The 15,452-nt window shown below is 40.0% G+C and overlaps 1 protein-coding gene across 2 annotated transcripts in view; it reads left to right on the forward strand.

The window, feature by feature from the left end:
• erbb2 (erb-b2 receptor tyrosine kinase 2) overlaps positions 1-15,452 on the forward strand; it is a 46,485-nt gene that overhangs the window by 26,234 nt on the left and 4,799 nt on the right. For both annotated transcript variants that reach the window (XM_061709186.1, XM_061709187.1), the window contains exons 10-24: positions 610-683; positions 783-873; positions 1,441-1,643; positions 4,552-4,681; positions 6,233-6,323; positions 9,908-10,062; positions 10,149-10,196; positions 10,288-10,426; positions 10,542-10,664; positions 10,748-10,846; positions 11,948-12,133; positions 12,222-12,377; positions 12,461-12,536; positions 14,469-14,615; positions 14,780-14,877. In XM_061709186.1, the coding sequence (XP_061565170.1) occupies positions 610-683; positions 783-873; positions 1,441-1,643; positions 4,552-4,681; positions 6,233-6,323; positions 9,908-10,062; positions 10,149-10,196; positions 10,288-10,426; positions 10,542-10,664; positions 10,748-10,846; positions 11,948-12,133; positions 12,222-12,377; positions 12,461-12,536; positions 14,469-14,615; positions 14,780-14,877 (1,816 nt within the window). The remainder of the gene's footprint in view (positions 1-609; positions 684-782; positions 874-1,440; positions 1,644-4,551; positions 4,682-6,232; positions 6,324-9,907; positions 10,063-10,148; positions 10,197-10,287; positions 10,427-10,541; positions 10,665-10,747; positions 10,847-11,947; positions 12,134-12,221; positions 12,378-12,460; positions 12,537-14,468; positions 14,616-14,779; positions 14,878-15,452) is intronic.

Raw genomic sequence — 15,452 nt, forward strand, 5'->3', positions numbered from 1 at the left:
GAACCTACAGCTAGTATTTTAAGATTGTTTTCATGTTTACAGTTTTTGTGGCCAAAGAGGAGGAACTGCTTTCATGTCTGTTCTCTTTCTCATCATAGTGAAAATAACACTCAGGACTGTATACATTTTCTACTTATGTTTGAAATATTAATGTATTCTGTATGTCAAACTCGTCTGCATGTTGTCTGAAGATTGTTAACACTGTTGATGACACTACTTACAAAGTGTAGGTGCACAATCTTGATAAACCATTGCCTACAGTGTATGCTAAGTGTTCTTAGTTAACGTGTGAGTCTGTGTATTGTGAAATGTACAAAAATGTGGGCTAACCTGCATTGCTGGAGAGTGAAGAGAGATTATTATGCTAATTGACTAGGAGGTACAAATCAGTAAACTCCATAATATGAAATCTGAACATTTGTTTACTTTTAAAGGGATAAGCTTGCAAGAAGAATGAGGGGAAAAAAAGTATTACAGTAAACCACCAAGTGTAAAGTAGCACACACAAGATTGTGTTGAAAGATTGTGCCCATGGCTTATTTGGGAGACCAAAGATGGACATATCCAAGATATCAGATTGACTTTTTGTGGCGTGTTATGGTTGTCTAGGAACCCTGCGACCAACACATCTGGCCTGACTTTGGAGCAGCTGAAGGCTTTCCAGAAACTTGAAGAAATAACAGGTATCAAAGTGTTGCATTTACAAAAAAAAAAAACACACAATCTTGTTGATATTTGATAAAGATGGAATGAAAATGCGTAACATTTTTTGTGACTTGCAGGTTATTTGTACATTGATGCCTGGCCAGAAGAGTGGACTAACATTACTGTCTTTGAAAACCTGAAGGTGATCAGGGGCAGGATGCTCTACATGTAAGTCTTTTACACCGCCTCTTTAAACAATTCCTAAATAAACCTACAAACTAGCTGAAAGCAAACATTAGACTTCGAGCAACAAATTCAGAAATAATTACTCAGACAGAGCAAGCTAAAACATAAATGTTGAACAACCCCGTAAACATGGGGTCATTCTTTTGTGTTGAGTTGTGTTTGAGTTGTGCGTCTTTGTTTGTGCTTGTCTTTTCTTTTCTCCTTCTTTTTTCCATCCTCTGTTCCACCAGTCTGCTCACTTTCATGGTAATAAATGCTAATTGTTAGCCAGTTTTACTGCTTTGACTTACTGTGCGTGCCAGCCAGAGTCTTTGGGATACTCTTTAGACTGTATGGCATACTCAAACTAGGCGAAGTGCGTCATTTACACCAAAGTCTAGAATAATTGTTTATCATTGCAGTCTGGCTTATTCGGTGTAATCAAAGTGTCTCCTTTGCAGTTTCACTTTCACCACTGCTCCTTTGCTTTCATGTGTAGTTTTATGGCTTTTTCGTTTTTTTTTTTTTATAAAGCTTACTTTGAAACACAGTCTATTCTCTTCTGTCTAGGGGAGTGTTTTCGCTGGCCGTCCAGAAACTACACATCCATTCTCTTGGAATGCGTTCGCTACGCAGCGTCAGTGGAGGTTTAGTGTTGTTGTACAACAATTCACAGTTGTGTTACACTGATTCGCTGCCCTGGGGGAATCTTCTCCATCCCACCCAGGGCCCCCATCGTATCGTCAGCCGCAACCAAAACTCTGAAGTCTGTGGTAAGTGAACACGCATAATCATGCTGAGATTCCTGTGTGACCTGAACTCCAACTCTGATGCTGGACAGTTTTACATTAGGTGTATTTACTTGCTTTCTTCTAATTTAACGGTTCCTAAGAATAATATACATGGTTGTAAGTCATTGTGGGTTTTTTTCTTGGAACTGTATTAATGAATTAGTGTTTTCAACTGGCAGCTCTTTTGTTGATTGTTATGGCATCATTTATTTAAACTGCAGCTGCAGCTTGAGATAAAACTTGTTATTCATGATTTATACTGTTTCCACAATATTTAACCTTTATTTATTTATTTATTTATTTTTGTCTTCTGTATTTTATTTTATTTCATTTATTTGTATATATTTTTTTCCCAGTTAATTGTTGTTTACATATCTATTTGTCAACTGAAACATAAGGATTTCCCAGGCACAGTTAAAACTGTGTAACAAAAATAAACTATTTAAGAAGCAGAGAGTCGGAGCAGTTGGCTTGGGAGGATTCTTTCCCTCTTGAGCTCGTAGATGAATCAGCAGTCCTATTAAGTCTGATCTGTTGCTACAGCAACAAGAGACAAGTGGTCCTCTACTCCAAGCCACTCGTGCGTCTCTTTACCTTTTATATCAGCGGTAGAGCTGAGCTAACACTCAATGGAGCATGACGTGTAGGATGTCTACGGTCCTAGGTAGTGAAAAGCTAATTTTAAAGAAAAAAGAAAGAAAGAAATGCTATTGGGGAAAAAATGAACTGTTGCCTTTTTACTACGAGACTTCAGTTCAGGACATTTATATCGATCAAACCTAGGATATGTTACAAAGATGTATTGCAACAGTAACAGGAGATTGTTGTCTTAAATTAAAGAGCCAGCATGCCAAGTATGCTCTTCACAACAGATATATGTCAGTTCTGCAGTGTTTCTGCACATTGTGCACCACTTCTAAAGCTTGATGAACATTATTGAATTAAATCACTGTAAATCTGTGAGAGACTTCCCTATGTTGTAAATGCTGAATTTAATGGAAACAGTTTGATCGTTTCCATTCCTGCACTGAAATTCATGCCCTGAATAACTTATGCAGAACAGTGAGCACAGCAGTTCCAAGGCACATTGAAGTTGGACTTCAGTCCAGCAATTGCCACTTGGCAACTCCCTATATCCAGAGGTGTCAAAAGTATTCACATTCATTACTCAGGTAGAAGTATAGATACTAGAGTTTAAAAATACTCCTGTTGAAGTATCAACTCAAGTTTTTTACTCAAGTAAAAATATAAAAGTACTGGTTTCAAAACTACTTAAAGTATAAAAGTAAAAGTAATGTAAGGGGGAAAAAAGCCATTAAGGTCAAAAGCCATTGAAAATGAATGCATCTTAGTATAATGCAAATATATTAAAGAACCATATATGTGTACTATTGAGCATTAACATGTGTTTCAGAGAGCAGGAGATATGATGACTAGTTGCCTATAAGTATTGTAATGGTGCAAAAAGTCAAACTTCAGAGGCATGTTATCATTTATCCCAGTGCTTTAAGTGGGAAAAAATAAGTATATATATATATATATATATATATATATATATATATATATTAAACTCTCCCACTCTGTTAAAAACCTCCTGTGTTTACCTTCATATTTCAACGGGATGAGCAGGCGACTTGCGTACAGCGAATGCGGGTTCGATTCCAGGCGCGGCATATTTTGCACCCACTTCCTGCGAGTCTGTCTTTCACTGCACCTATCAAATAAAGTTGCAAGAGCCGCATGACACCGGCCAAAGAGCCGCATGCGGCTCGCGAGCCGCGGGTTGGCCAAGCGCGCCTTTACGTCTGTACGGCAAGCTTTGAGCATCAAAACACCTTAATCAACAAATCCAACCTGTAGACTTTGGGGAGATCGGGGGGAGTTACTGACTGATGGGGAATTTGGGAAGAACAGTACCGGTACGCGCCGCACACAGTAAATAATTTCCGGTACGCTGATGGGTAAAATTTAGAAGTGCCGGTACTGCGTACCGCTCCGTACCGGCCCACTTAAAGCACTGATTTATCCTAACCTTTATTGGAATGTACATCCAAGTTTAGTTGCAGGAATCTGAGGGCAACGGATGTAAGAACAAAACTGGACAAGAACATCTGAAACAACCACAACCAAATTCACTCTATCCGGATGGAGCAATTTAACTGGATAGTTTTTTTTTTTAAAGGCCGAAATGAAATAGAGTAACAAGGCTGTTTTTAAAATGTAAGGAGTAAAAAGTACAGATAATTGCGTGAAAATGTAAGGAGTAAAAGTAAAAAGTCGTCTGAAAAATAATTACTCCAGTGAAATATAGATAACCAAAATTTCTACTTAAGTAAGGTAACGAAGTATTTGTACTTTGTTACTTGACACCTCTGCCTATATCCAACCTGAAGATAAAAGTTAGTTTTCATTTACTGCTTTGAAACCCAGCTGTGCAGAAAAATACAATGCAACAGAACATGCAAACTCCACACAGAAAGGCCAACCCCACCCAGGGTGTGGGCGCTGTAGTCATGGGGGAACTTAACACGCACTCAGCATCCCCGGCAGGAATTGAACCCAGGACCTTCTTGCTGTGAGACGGCGGCACTACCAGCTGCCCCACTGTGCCCCCAGAAAAATACAATTTCAACAGTTGCATTTTGTGCAACACAAATCTATGCTGTTGCATTTTAAACGCCTGCAGCAGGTGCCATGGTTGTGTCTGTAGGATTTCCTTGTGTTTTTGTGATCCATTTGTAAAATACATTTAAACCAAAGCTGACATGGAAAAATTAGGCAAAAGCTCATTTGCAATGCAGTGAAGATTATTCCGTTTGACTGTTTGAAGAGGAAAAGGTTATATGAAGGTTTGGGATGCATCATGCTCTGTATATTTGTGTGTTTTCAGAGAGAGAGGGGCATGTTTGTCACTCACTGTGCCAGGGAGGCTGTTGGGGTCCAGGGCCCAGCCAGTGTGTGTCCTGCAAGTCTTACCAGCGTGGCTCTGAGTGTGTAGAGCAATGTGACATCTATCAGGGGTAAGAATGTTTGTGTGGTCCGTTTTGCAATGGCTCAAAAAAAAGACAGCTGGTAGTTTTCTTCAGGATACGGTAAATTGTGTAAGATAGTCTAAAACAAATTTGGACTGAACGATTCTAGACTGAACAGTCTAGATCAGGGGTGTCAAACTCATTTTGCTTGGCGGGCCGGATTTGACCAATTTTTTTCTTGTGGGCCGCGCGCTCAAAATAACAAAAATGGTGCAAAATTTTTTTTTTCACTATTGTTATCAGTTATCAGTTTAGTTAATTTTAAAGGAAATATGCACTTTGTTTACACTCTAATTATGTCAAATTTCTTCAGAATCTTTTCTTGAAATTTCTCGTTTTTTTTAAAATTATGTAAGATACTTTTAATATCATTTTACAAAGATCAACAGAAACAAGTATGTTTTTTTTATATTTCGCCTTTTTATAAGAAATTTAATTAAAAGCAAAATCTTTCTTATTACATCCGAGAGTGTTTCTTTGTGATTTAGAGATTTTTCCAGTACAATTAAGTGTATTTATTTTTAAAAATTGGCGCGGATATTTACGCCAGTGTGCCGAAAAAGTCAGCACCTCTCTTTTAACTGTTTTACTTTGTCACTATCCTCGTATTCAAAACTGAAATTCTCCGAATAAATCTCTTCTATCATCTTTTTTAGCAGTGATATTTTTCCTGCGAAAATATATAATACTAGTCAGTTAATAAAAATAAACGACCGTCTACGAAGAAATAATATCGGCAAATGCATTCTAGAAAACGAAAAAATCATCGGATATGCTGCGATTCATGGCAATTATTTATGCCTTCCTTTTTAGTAAATTAACATTTCGTTTTTTTGCGTTGGAAATTTCTCTCGGGCCGCATGAAAACCTCTCTCGGGCCGCACATTTGACACCCCTGGTCTAGATGCACTGTTACTGTCAGACTGGTCACCACACAGTAAATCAATGTTCAAGCTTTTAACTTAACTCTGCCCTTTAGCAATAGCAATGTTTGGAAGTATGTGCATTTATGTAGGCAGCGTTTTTACAAGACGACCAACTGAATTAGAGAAATTTCTTAAATGTTCTATTTTGCACAGTTCTTGAACAGGTTGTGATGTTGGTTTAAAAGATAAATGTGAAAATATCAGCTCACTATTAAAAGCAAATGTTTCAATGATGTTATTCTGCATATGTCATTAGTCCATAATGATTTGGACAATATCCATATATTCTTTCTTGCTGAAAGTGAGGAGAGAACATGGTTAGTTAGCCCACTAGTTATGACATCAAACTCTCAGCAAGCATGAGGGTATTTACAAAGCAATTTCTCAAGAATGAAAGCGTATTGCGTTAACATCGTACCTTCATAATCTTCTCACATATTTGGCATTGTGCAGCCACCGAGTCCTCCTGTGAAGCTCTGGAGGTTATTTGCAGCAGAAGCTGCCTTTCTAAAAATGTGTCTCCCTATAAAGTTCCTGGTGCTTCAGATGAAAGCATGCAGCAAATGTTGGATTGTGTTACAGGATGTTATGTTACACTGTGCTTGTGTTGCAGGTCTGTGCGTGAATACGTAGATGGATCTACTTGCCTTGCCTGTCATGCGGAGTGTCGGCCTCTCAATGGTTCAGCCTCCTGTCACGGCGCGGTAAGAGATGCTGGCAGATCAGATTGCCTCAGAGCTACTTGGTGAATTTTGTTTTGAGTACAATCTGAGGGATGACATCTTCACTTATCAGTTGTATTTTAAAAATATAATTACATGGGAAAGCCTTTTTTCCCCATGGTCTGGATGTTTTTTGTTTTATTTATAGAAGAGGAATTATTCAGCTCCTAAATTTGTCTGTTCTATATACAGTAGTTAAACTGAAACCTCTGTGAATTCAACCAAACTACAAAGTCAGTATTTACATTTTTGCAGTTGTACAAAGTAGACAACACACTAATAGAAAAATATCCTGCAAAACTGCTAAAATGTAAGCTTGTTTGTGGTGTTTGGTAGTTCCTCTGCAGAGAAGATGTTGGTGATAAAAAGCCATGGATGTCTCCGTTCTGGGACAGTAGTTCGTTGTCACATAGCCAAATATTCAAAAACTGAATTGCTGTGGAAGGTTGTGTCTCACTCTCATCCTTTTAGGGATAATTACCATGTTTCCCTTTTCAAACCAAGAAAATATCAACCACTTATCTAATATGGAGCAGGCGTGATATGTTTAGACTGCAGGGGAGATCTGCTGAGACATGCCACGCTACTCATCAAATGTTGTGTTACTCTGAGGTCTAGCCTGAGGTATTTCTGATCTGCACCTGACTATTGTAGTTCAAGATAAATACATATTTGTGAATTTATCTGGCAAGACTTTTATCTGCCGTTGAAATTAAATAACTATCAACAAGGATCAAAAGGTCATTTGAAGAAACTCCCCTCATTAAACCCAAGCCGATGTGTGCTAAAATCTTTTGCACCCTTAAAAAGAGCTCATATCATAGACACAACAAATGGCCCAGCTTCTATAGACTGTCTGTCAGCCGTCCACAAGGCTTCAACTATTTGTTTGTGTTAAGACAAACATCACACGCTTCCATTGCCACGTTCCAGATACTGGTGACCTCCACAGTCTGTTTTTTATTTTTATTTTGCTACAATAATTGTCCTTTAAGTAACTCTATTGAGAGGTCTTTCTTTTTGTCACTTTCTATCATTCCATGTTTCCATGCGTTTTTCATGTGTAGCTCATCAGAGTTATAACGCTTATGTCCACACCAAAGGGAGCTATTTTCTACCAGAGTAGATGCTTCTCCTGAACTGCTTACAAACATTATTTTTTCCGTTCTTATCATCTCAGACTTCTTTATATAAATGGGAAAGACATTTGTAAAATGCCTGCATTGTGTTCGTTCTGGCGCTTTCTAAGCACAAGCACTTTACTCACAGCGCGTGTGCTGCTGCTGGTCCCATTTGGTTATTCATACAGACCTAACTTTGGCAGCTCTGCGCTAGGGATGGACAAAAAAATGTATCACGATCATTTCTGGCATTTATCCCGATAACAATAAAAATGACGATAAAAAAAATACCAATTTAACTCCACCTTTTCAACTATAAATCTATCTCACTCTCAGATCCGCCATGTTTGTTACATAAAAACGTCATCAACGGTAATTTTTCTTTCTTTCTTTCTTTCTTTCTTTCTTTCTTTCTTTCTTTCTTTCTTTCTTTCTTTCTTTCTTTCTTTCTTTCTTTCTTTCTTTCTTTCTTTCTTTCTTTCTTTCTTTCTTTCCTCTTCTCTTCTCTTCTCTTCTTTCAGGCTCATTTCCTTCCTTCCTTCCTTCCTTCCTTCCTTCCTTCTTTTTTCCCTTCCTTCCTTCTTTCCTCCTGCTCTCTCCTTCCTTCTTCCCTTCCTCTTTTCTTCCTTCCTTCCTTCCTTCCTTCCTTCCTTCCTTCCTTCCTTCCTTCCTTCCTTCCTTCCTTCCTTCCTTCCTCCTGCTCTCTCCTTCTTTCCTCCTGCTCTCTCCTTCCTTCTTCCCTTCCTCCTTTCCTTGTTTCCTTCCTTCCTTCTTTCCTCCTGCTCTCTCCTTCTTTCTTTCCTTGTTTTCTTCCTTCCTTCCTTCCTTCCTTCCTTCCTTCCTTCCTTCCTTCCTTCCTTTTTCCCTTCTTTCCTTATTTCCTCCTGCTCTCTCCTTCCTCCTTTCCTTGTTTCCTTCCTTCCTTCCTTCCTTCCTTTTTCCCTTCCTTCCTTCTTTCCTCCTGCTCTCTCCTTCCTCCTTTCCTTGTTTTCTCCCTTTCTCCTTTCCTTGCTTCCTTCCTTCCTTCCTTCCTTCCTTCCTTCCTTCCTTCCTTCCTTCCTTCCTTTTTCCCTTCTTTCCTTATTTCCTCCTGCTCTCTCCTTCCTCCTTTCCTTGTTTCCTTCCTTCCTTCCTTCCTTCCTTTTTCCCTTCCTTCCTTCTTTCCTCCTGCTCTCTCCTTCCTCCTTTCCTTGTTTTCTCCCTTTCTCCTTTCCTTCCTTCCTTCCTTCCTTCCTTCCTTCCTTCCTTCCTTCCTTCCTTCCTTCCTTCCTTTTTCCCTTCCTTCCTTCTTTCCTCCTGCTCTCTCCTTCCTTCTTTCCTTGTTTTCTCCCTTCCTTCCTTCCTTCCTTCCTTCCTTTTTCCCTTCTTTCCTTATTTCCTCCTGCTCTCTCCTTCCTCCTTTCCTTGTTTCCTTCCTTCCTTCCTTTTTCCCTTCCTTCCTTCTTTCCTCCTGCTCTCTCCTTCCTTCTTTCCTTGTTTTCTCCCTTTCTCCTTTCCTTGTTTCCTTGTTTCCTTCCTTCCTTCCTTCCTTCCTTCCTTCCTTCCTTCCTTCCTTCCTTCCTTCCTTCCTTCCTTCCTTTTTCCCTTCCTTCCTTCTTTCCTCCTGCTCTCTCCTTCTTTCCTTCCTTCCTTCCTTCCTTCCTTCCTTCCTTCCTACCTTCCTTCCTACCTTCCTTCAAGTACGTTGTGTGGATTTAACGCAGAATCATAAATCTTTAAAAGCTTATAAAATTATATAAAAGCATAAAAAGCTTTACACAAAAACATCATCAATGGGAATTTATCATTTTTACCACGAGATGACAAATTCTTACCGTGGGGAATTGTTTTGACGGTATATCGTGAACGGTAAAATATGGCCCATTCCTAGTCTGCGCTGTATCGGTTTGTGCTTACAAACTACAAGCTGTTGTCTCTGCTCGAGCTCAGCGACAGCTCGTTGGGAATAAGTCACCTCCCACTTAATACATACCGTACATGCCGGTTCAGCTCGGTGGTTGAGTTATTGTGGTTGAATCTGGTGCCCAAACTCTCCAGACAAAAAAAAAAGATTTCATTTTCAGTTTGCCCATGCAGCTGTTTCAGTCTAACGTGGATGGAGAAAACCACAAGAATTTGGAAACAATGATTGAAACACTGATTACACTAATGAAAGGAAAACAGCGATGTGGGCAGAGCCTTTGATTACTACTGGTCCATCAACTTCCACAGCAGAACAAAATGAAGCTGCAGCAATGGCACCTGAACACATGCAAGAGTAGCCAACACCTTAGATTTTTTCCCCCACAAATTTCTGAACCTGTCCCCAAATGGCAAAAAGACACATCTAAACCATAGGCTGTATATATATAAGAATTACGTTTGATTTTAACTTTGAAACATTCAAACTCTTCAGGTTAACCCCCAAACTAAAATTCTGACACAAATGAATCTTCGTGTTATCAGGGTGCAGAAGATTGCACTGAGTGCAGAAACTTCCAAGATGGAAATTTCTGCGTGGATCACTGTCCCAGCGGTGTGAAAGAAGACCATCACACTGTGTGGAAGTACAGCAACGCTACAGGACACTGTCTGCCCTGCAACAGTAACTGCTCACTATCGTGAGTGAACATCCAAACTCCAAGACACGAGCAAACGCTGCACACGCAACGAAAGAGATTCACTCTGAGTTTGTTCTCTTTTGCAGCTGCACTGTGATGGATGAGAGAGGCTGCCCCATTGATACCAGGACAGGGTGAGCAACTTCAGCAACTTCAGCTTCTCTGATGTTTTTTTTTGTTATATTTTTTATTTATATCCACTTTAAATTATGCTCTTTGGTTTAGACCTGGTACAACTATTGCTGCTGCTGTGGGTGGAGTAGTGCTCTTCTTCATCCTGGTGGCTCTGCTGATCTTTTACTTGAGGAGACAGAGGACACTGAAGAGGAAGGCGACCATGAGGAGGTACCTGCAGGAACAAGAGGTGAGCGCCAGGAAAAACAGGATCCCCGCCCCCAGTTTGCAGTTTTGGCTGTTTGTGGATGTGCGTTGGAGACTATGATGAAGTAATGTGCCATCTGGGTCCCTCATGTGTGCAGCTGGTGGAGCCTTTAACACCGAGTGGTGCCTCTCCGAATAAAGCTCAGATGCGTATCCTAAAAGAGACTGAGCTGAAAAAACTCCGGGTTCTGGGTGCAGGGGCCTTTGGGACTGTTCACAAGGTATGTTGGGTTTATTCACAATTCAGGTAATTGTTTGTACATTGATTTTTAGAAGTAACATAGTGTTTTCATCACTGTTTTAGGGGGTGTGGGCTCCTGAAGGGGAAAATGTGAAAATACCAGTGGCCATTAAGGTGTTGCGGGAGAACACCTCACCAAAGGCCAATAAAGAAATCCTGGACGTGAGTACAAACCAAATACAGGACTGTCTCAGAAAATTAGAATATTGTGATTTTCTGTAATGCAATTACAAAAACAAAAATGTCATACATTCTGGATTCATTACAAATCAACTGAAATATTGCAAGCCTTTTATTAATTTAATATTGCTGATCATGGCTTACAGTTTAAGAAAACTCAAATATCCTATCTCAAAAAATTAGAATATTCTGGGAATCTTAATCTTAGGCCCCGTTTACACGGGGGAAAAACGGAGCCGTTTTCATGCGTTTTGGCCGTTCGTTTACACGAAAACGGAGCTCAAAGCCCCCAAAAACGATAATTTCTGAAATCTCCGGCCAAAGTGGAGATTTTCAAAAACTCTGTTTTCACGTTTGCGTCTAAACAGAGAAAACGGAGGAAAACGGAGATTTACGTCACATTATGCGACAGAAACGTCACCAGCAGCGTCATGAGTGTGACCTGTGTTTACAATTTGTTTGGCCACCGTCAATATTTTCTTTTATTTTAGCTGTTTTAAATTCTCTCAGACTCTCTGTCTTGGAAGTAAAGCCTGAATTATGGTCCCGCGTTAAATCGACGCAGAGCCTACGGCGTAAGGTACGCGGCGATGTGCGCCGTACGGTGTGCGTCGCCCGTACCCTTCGCCGTAAGCTCTGCGTTGGTGTAACGCGGAACCATAAATCAGCCTTAACTGGAAGTTACACGTGTCATTTGTTGATGTTTTTTGTGATTTTCTGATTGGCTGGCATGACGTTAACAGCGTTTTCATGTGGGTCCGTGTAAACGAGGATATTTTTGAAAACGGAGAGGGGAAAATATCCGTTTTTGTAAATACCCGGCTACGTGTAAACGTGGCCTTAAACTGTAAGCCATAATCAGCAATATTAAAATAATAAAAGGCTTGCAATATTTCAGTTGATTTGTAATGAATCCAGAATGTATGATATTTTAGTTTTTTTAATTGCATTACAGAAAATAAAGAACTTTATCACAATATTCTAATGTCCTGAGACAGTCCTGTACAGTATTTATACCTACACGATCACAGAGCACTAATATCACTGTCATGATCCCTCAACGTCTCTACTGTCTCCTTACAGGAAGCATATGTGATGGCAGGGGTCACCAGCCCCTATGTGTGTCGCCTCCTGGGGATCTGCCTGACCTCCACGGTGCAGCTGGTCACCCAGCTGATGCCGTACGGCTGCCTCCTCGACTATGTCAGGGAGAATAAGGACCGCATTGGTTCACAGTTTCTCCTCAACTGGTGTGTCCAGATCGCCAAGGTACAAAAACAAGATGAAGATATGAAGGAGGGTTTTGTTGTTATTTGTTTCTCTCGGGTGGCTGATGCATCTGTGTGTGTCGATGCAGGGAATGAGTTATTTGGAAGACATCCGGTTGGTGCACAGAGATCTGGCTGCCCGCAATGTTTTGGTGAAGAACCCGAACCACGTGAAGATTACAGACTTTGGTCTGGCCCGCCTGCTCGATATAGACGAGACCGAGTACCACGCTGACGGAGGGAAGGTAGGATGTGGCCGTGCGTATGTGGTTGTCAACTCCAGGTATTTTCTTTTATTTGTTTTTAACTAGTGTTTCTCTGTTTCTAGGTGCCAATTAAATGGATGGCTTTAGAGTCTATTTTGCACAGGAAATTTACTCATCAGAGTGACGTCTGGAGCTATGGTCAGTGTCGCTCAGCGCAAATATTTATAGCAGATTTTATACGTGGTTAGAATTTAACTTGAACTACTGAGTTAAGCTGGGCATACACTGTGCGATATTTTAAATCGTTTGATTCAGCCCCATCTCACACTGCACGACTAGATCGCTGAGTTCAAAAATTCACAGCCTAAGATTTATGGTCTCACACTGTACGTCCCGATGCTCTGATGCGACCCGTCTGCTCACACTATACGATCATAATCCTCCCGTCGGACTTCTGTGTACTGGAACTCGGGGCCGGTTTTTGGGCAGGGATGGGCTGTGTCCACCCAAACGTGCGTCCTGCCCACCCGATCAAAGTTATGGGGATCCTTTATTTTTTTATAATTTAATTTTTTATATATATATATAAAAAAAAATCACAAAATATCTGTACCGTTTCTGATTGGGTGGGCACTGTGCATCATTTTTAGACACAACAATAGGGCTCTTCGATTAATCGATTTTAAATTGTAATCGCGATTATGTAATTAGAACGATGTTAAAACGTGAAACTCGTAAAATCGATTTTTCACTTTCATTTTTCACATACCTCTCAATACCTGCGACAAGTGCCCCATCGGAGAGGCTCTTTAGTGTAGGAGGGGGCGTTGTAGACGCGGTAGACCGGCTCGTGTTCCTTGCAAAAAACTTGCAAATGTGAATATCAAATGTAATGACTGACATTACACACCTCTACCTCCTTCATGGGTTGCATTATTATTTAGCATGCAAAGACCCAGTTTAGTTTAATTAGAAAATGTCTTGTTTTATTTAATTGGAAATATAACTTACTGTATGTTTGCAAGTGCTGATTTGCTGATTTTTTTTTTTCAGAGATAAAACTTTATATTTTATTATATTTTTTAAAACTTTTCAACTTATTTTACAGAGTTTGGCACTTTATTCATTCATTTTTGGTTTAATAAGAGCAAAGTTTGCACTTAAAGCCCAATGGGGCAAATGTTTAATAAAAAAACTGCATATTTGAAATAATTTCTTTGCCTTTTGTCAATTCACAAAATAATCGTAATCGTAATCGAAAATCGGATTTTGAGAGAAAAAAATCGAGATTTTATTTTTGGGCAAAATCGAACAGCCCTACACAACAATGAACGCATACCGCAAAAGTTGTGTCTCGGCTGAGGGACCCGACGTCCCAGCAAAATGAACACTTCTTTGTGTTCAGAACAGCGCACACTAAAGGCTGATTTATGGTCCCGCGTTACACCAACGCAGAGCCTACGGCTTAGGGTACTCGGCGACGCGCGCCGTACGCTGCATTGGTGTAACGCGGAACCATAAATCAGCCTTTAGCAATTTGTGCCGTTCTGTGTGGCGATAAATGAAAAAAGATTAGACAACGCCGTGATTGGACAAGGAATTGGCTGGGCAGACGTGGGACATGCAGTCTTTTTTTCTGCTATTAAAACATGATTTGTAATGCAAATTTGCAACACTTTAAACTACAAATAATAGTTTTTGACGTGACATCAGAGATTGTGCATGCTCTCTGCGAAAGGATGAGGCAAATCGGGTCGTAGCTGCTTCAACTGTGCGATTCCTTCAAGAGGAGCGACCAGGATTTCAAACACGCTTGATTTTCTTGCGAGCACACGATTTGTGATCGGGAGCTCGTCGTGAGGTGTTAATCTCTCGTCGTTACCCCACGTTTACTGCACGAGGCACGTTCAACGATTGGGTCGAAATCCAGCCCGATCGAAAAAAAAATCGCATGACTGGAAAATCGGCTCAAAATGAGCCGATAATCGCACAGTGTATGCCCGGCTTTATAGGTACCGGTAGTTGTTATGATTTAAATTCAAATGATACTCTATATTTGTACCAGTAATGTTCACATGTATCATCAGTCTCCAGTAATCCAGTAAATGCTGCGTCGTTGTTTCCTATCAGGAGTGACTGTTTGGGAGCTGATGACATTTGGATCTAAGCCCTACGACACAATCCCAGCGAGAGACATCCCAGATGTTTTAGAGGGGGGAGAGCGGCTCCCCCAGCCCCCCATCTGCACCATCGACATCTACATGATAATGGTCAAATGTCAGTACTGCACCTCTGATTGGACTTTTTATCCCCAAGCTTCAAGTCACTACTAAACTGCTCATAAACCTGGGCTTGATGAATGCTTTCTCTGTTTTTACAGATTATTTAATTTGACAAAATATATTTGTGATGAACGTTTTGATTTTATATTTACATGGTAGGCTGGATGATTAATCCGGACAGCAGGCCGAAGTTCAAAGATCTGGTCCTCGACTTCAGTGCCATGGCCAGAGATCCACCGCGCTACTTAGTCATTAAGGTATTTGCATACTGTATGTGGTTCACACTGCAAATATGTTCCTAGTTGTTTCATATATTTAGTCGTTCTTACTAGGGCTGGGGATCGATTAAAATATCAAGAATCGATTCGATTCCGATTCTTAAGATTCAGAATCGATTATCAAGATTTGATTCGATCCGATTCGATTCCGATATTGATTTGGGTTAGTGTTATTAAAACTGTTTTTTGAGCTGTTGCATGAATTATATGACTGTAGTTATGCAACATATTAATACTAGTATTATATTGAGATTAAACAGCAAGTATTGGCAGCTAATGATGCTGTAAGGACCAATCAGCTCCCAGAATGCTGATAGAACCGGTTTTATTTTTTCCCACATTCCGTTTTTATTTGTTCCATTTTCGGTCTATTTTGGTTTTTAATTTTTGAGAATTTGTTTTTTTAGCATTTTTTGCAAATGTAACCCCAAGACAGTATATAAAGTAATGAAATATAGACAATTTATGCAATTATAACTGAAAACGTTAATGTTTTCATACCTTTAAACATATTTAAAGGCAAAAACATGACAAAAAAAAAAAAAATAACCAAA

This window comes from Cololabis saira, chromosome 19, assembly GCF_033807715.1.
Source record: "Cololabis saira isolate AMF1-May2022 chromosome 19, fColSai1.1, whole genome shotgun sequence".
In the NCBI taxonomy this organism is placed as follows: domain Eukaryota; kingdom Metazoa; phylum Chordata; class Actinopteri; order Beloniformes; family Belonidae; genus Cololabis; species Cololabis saira.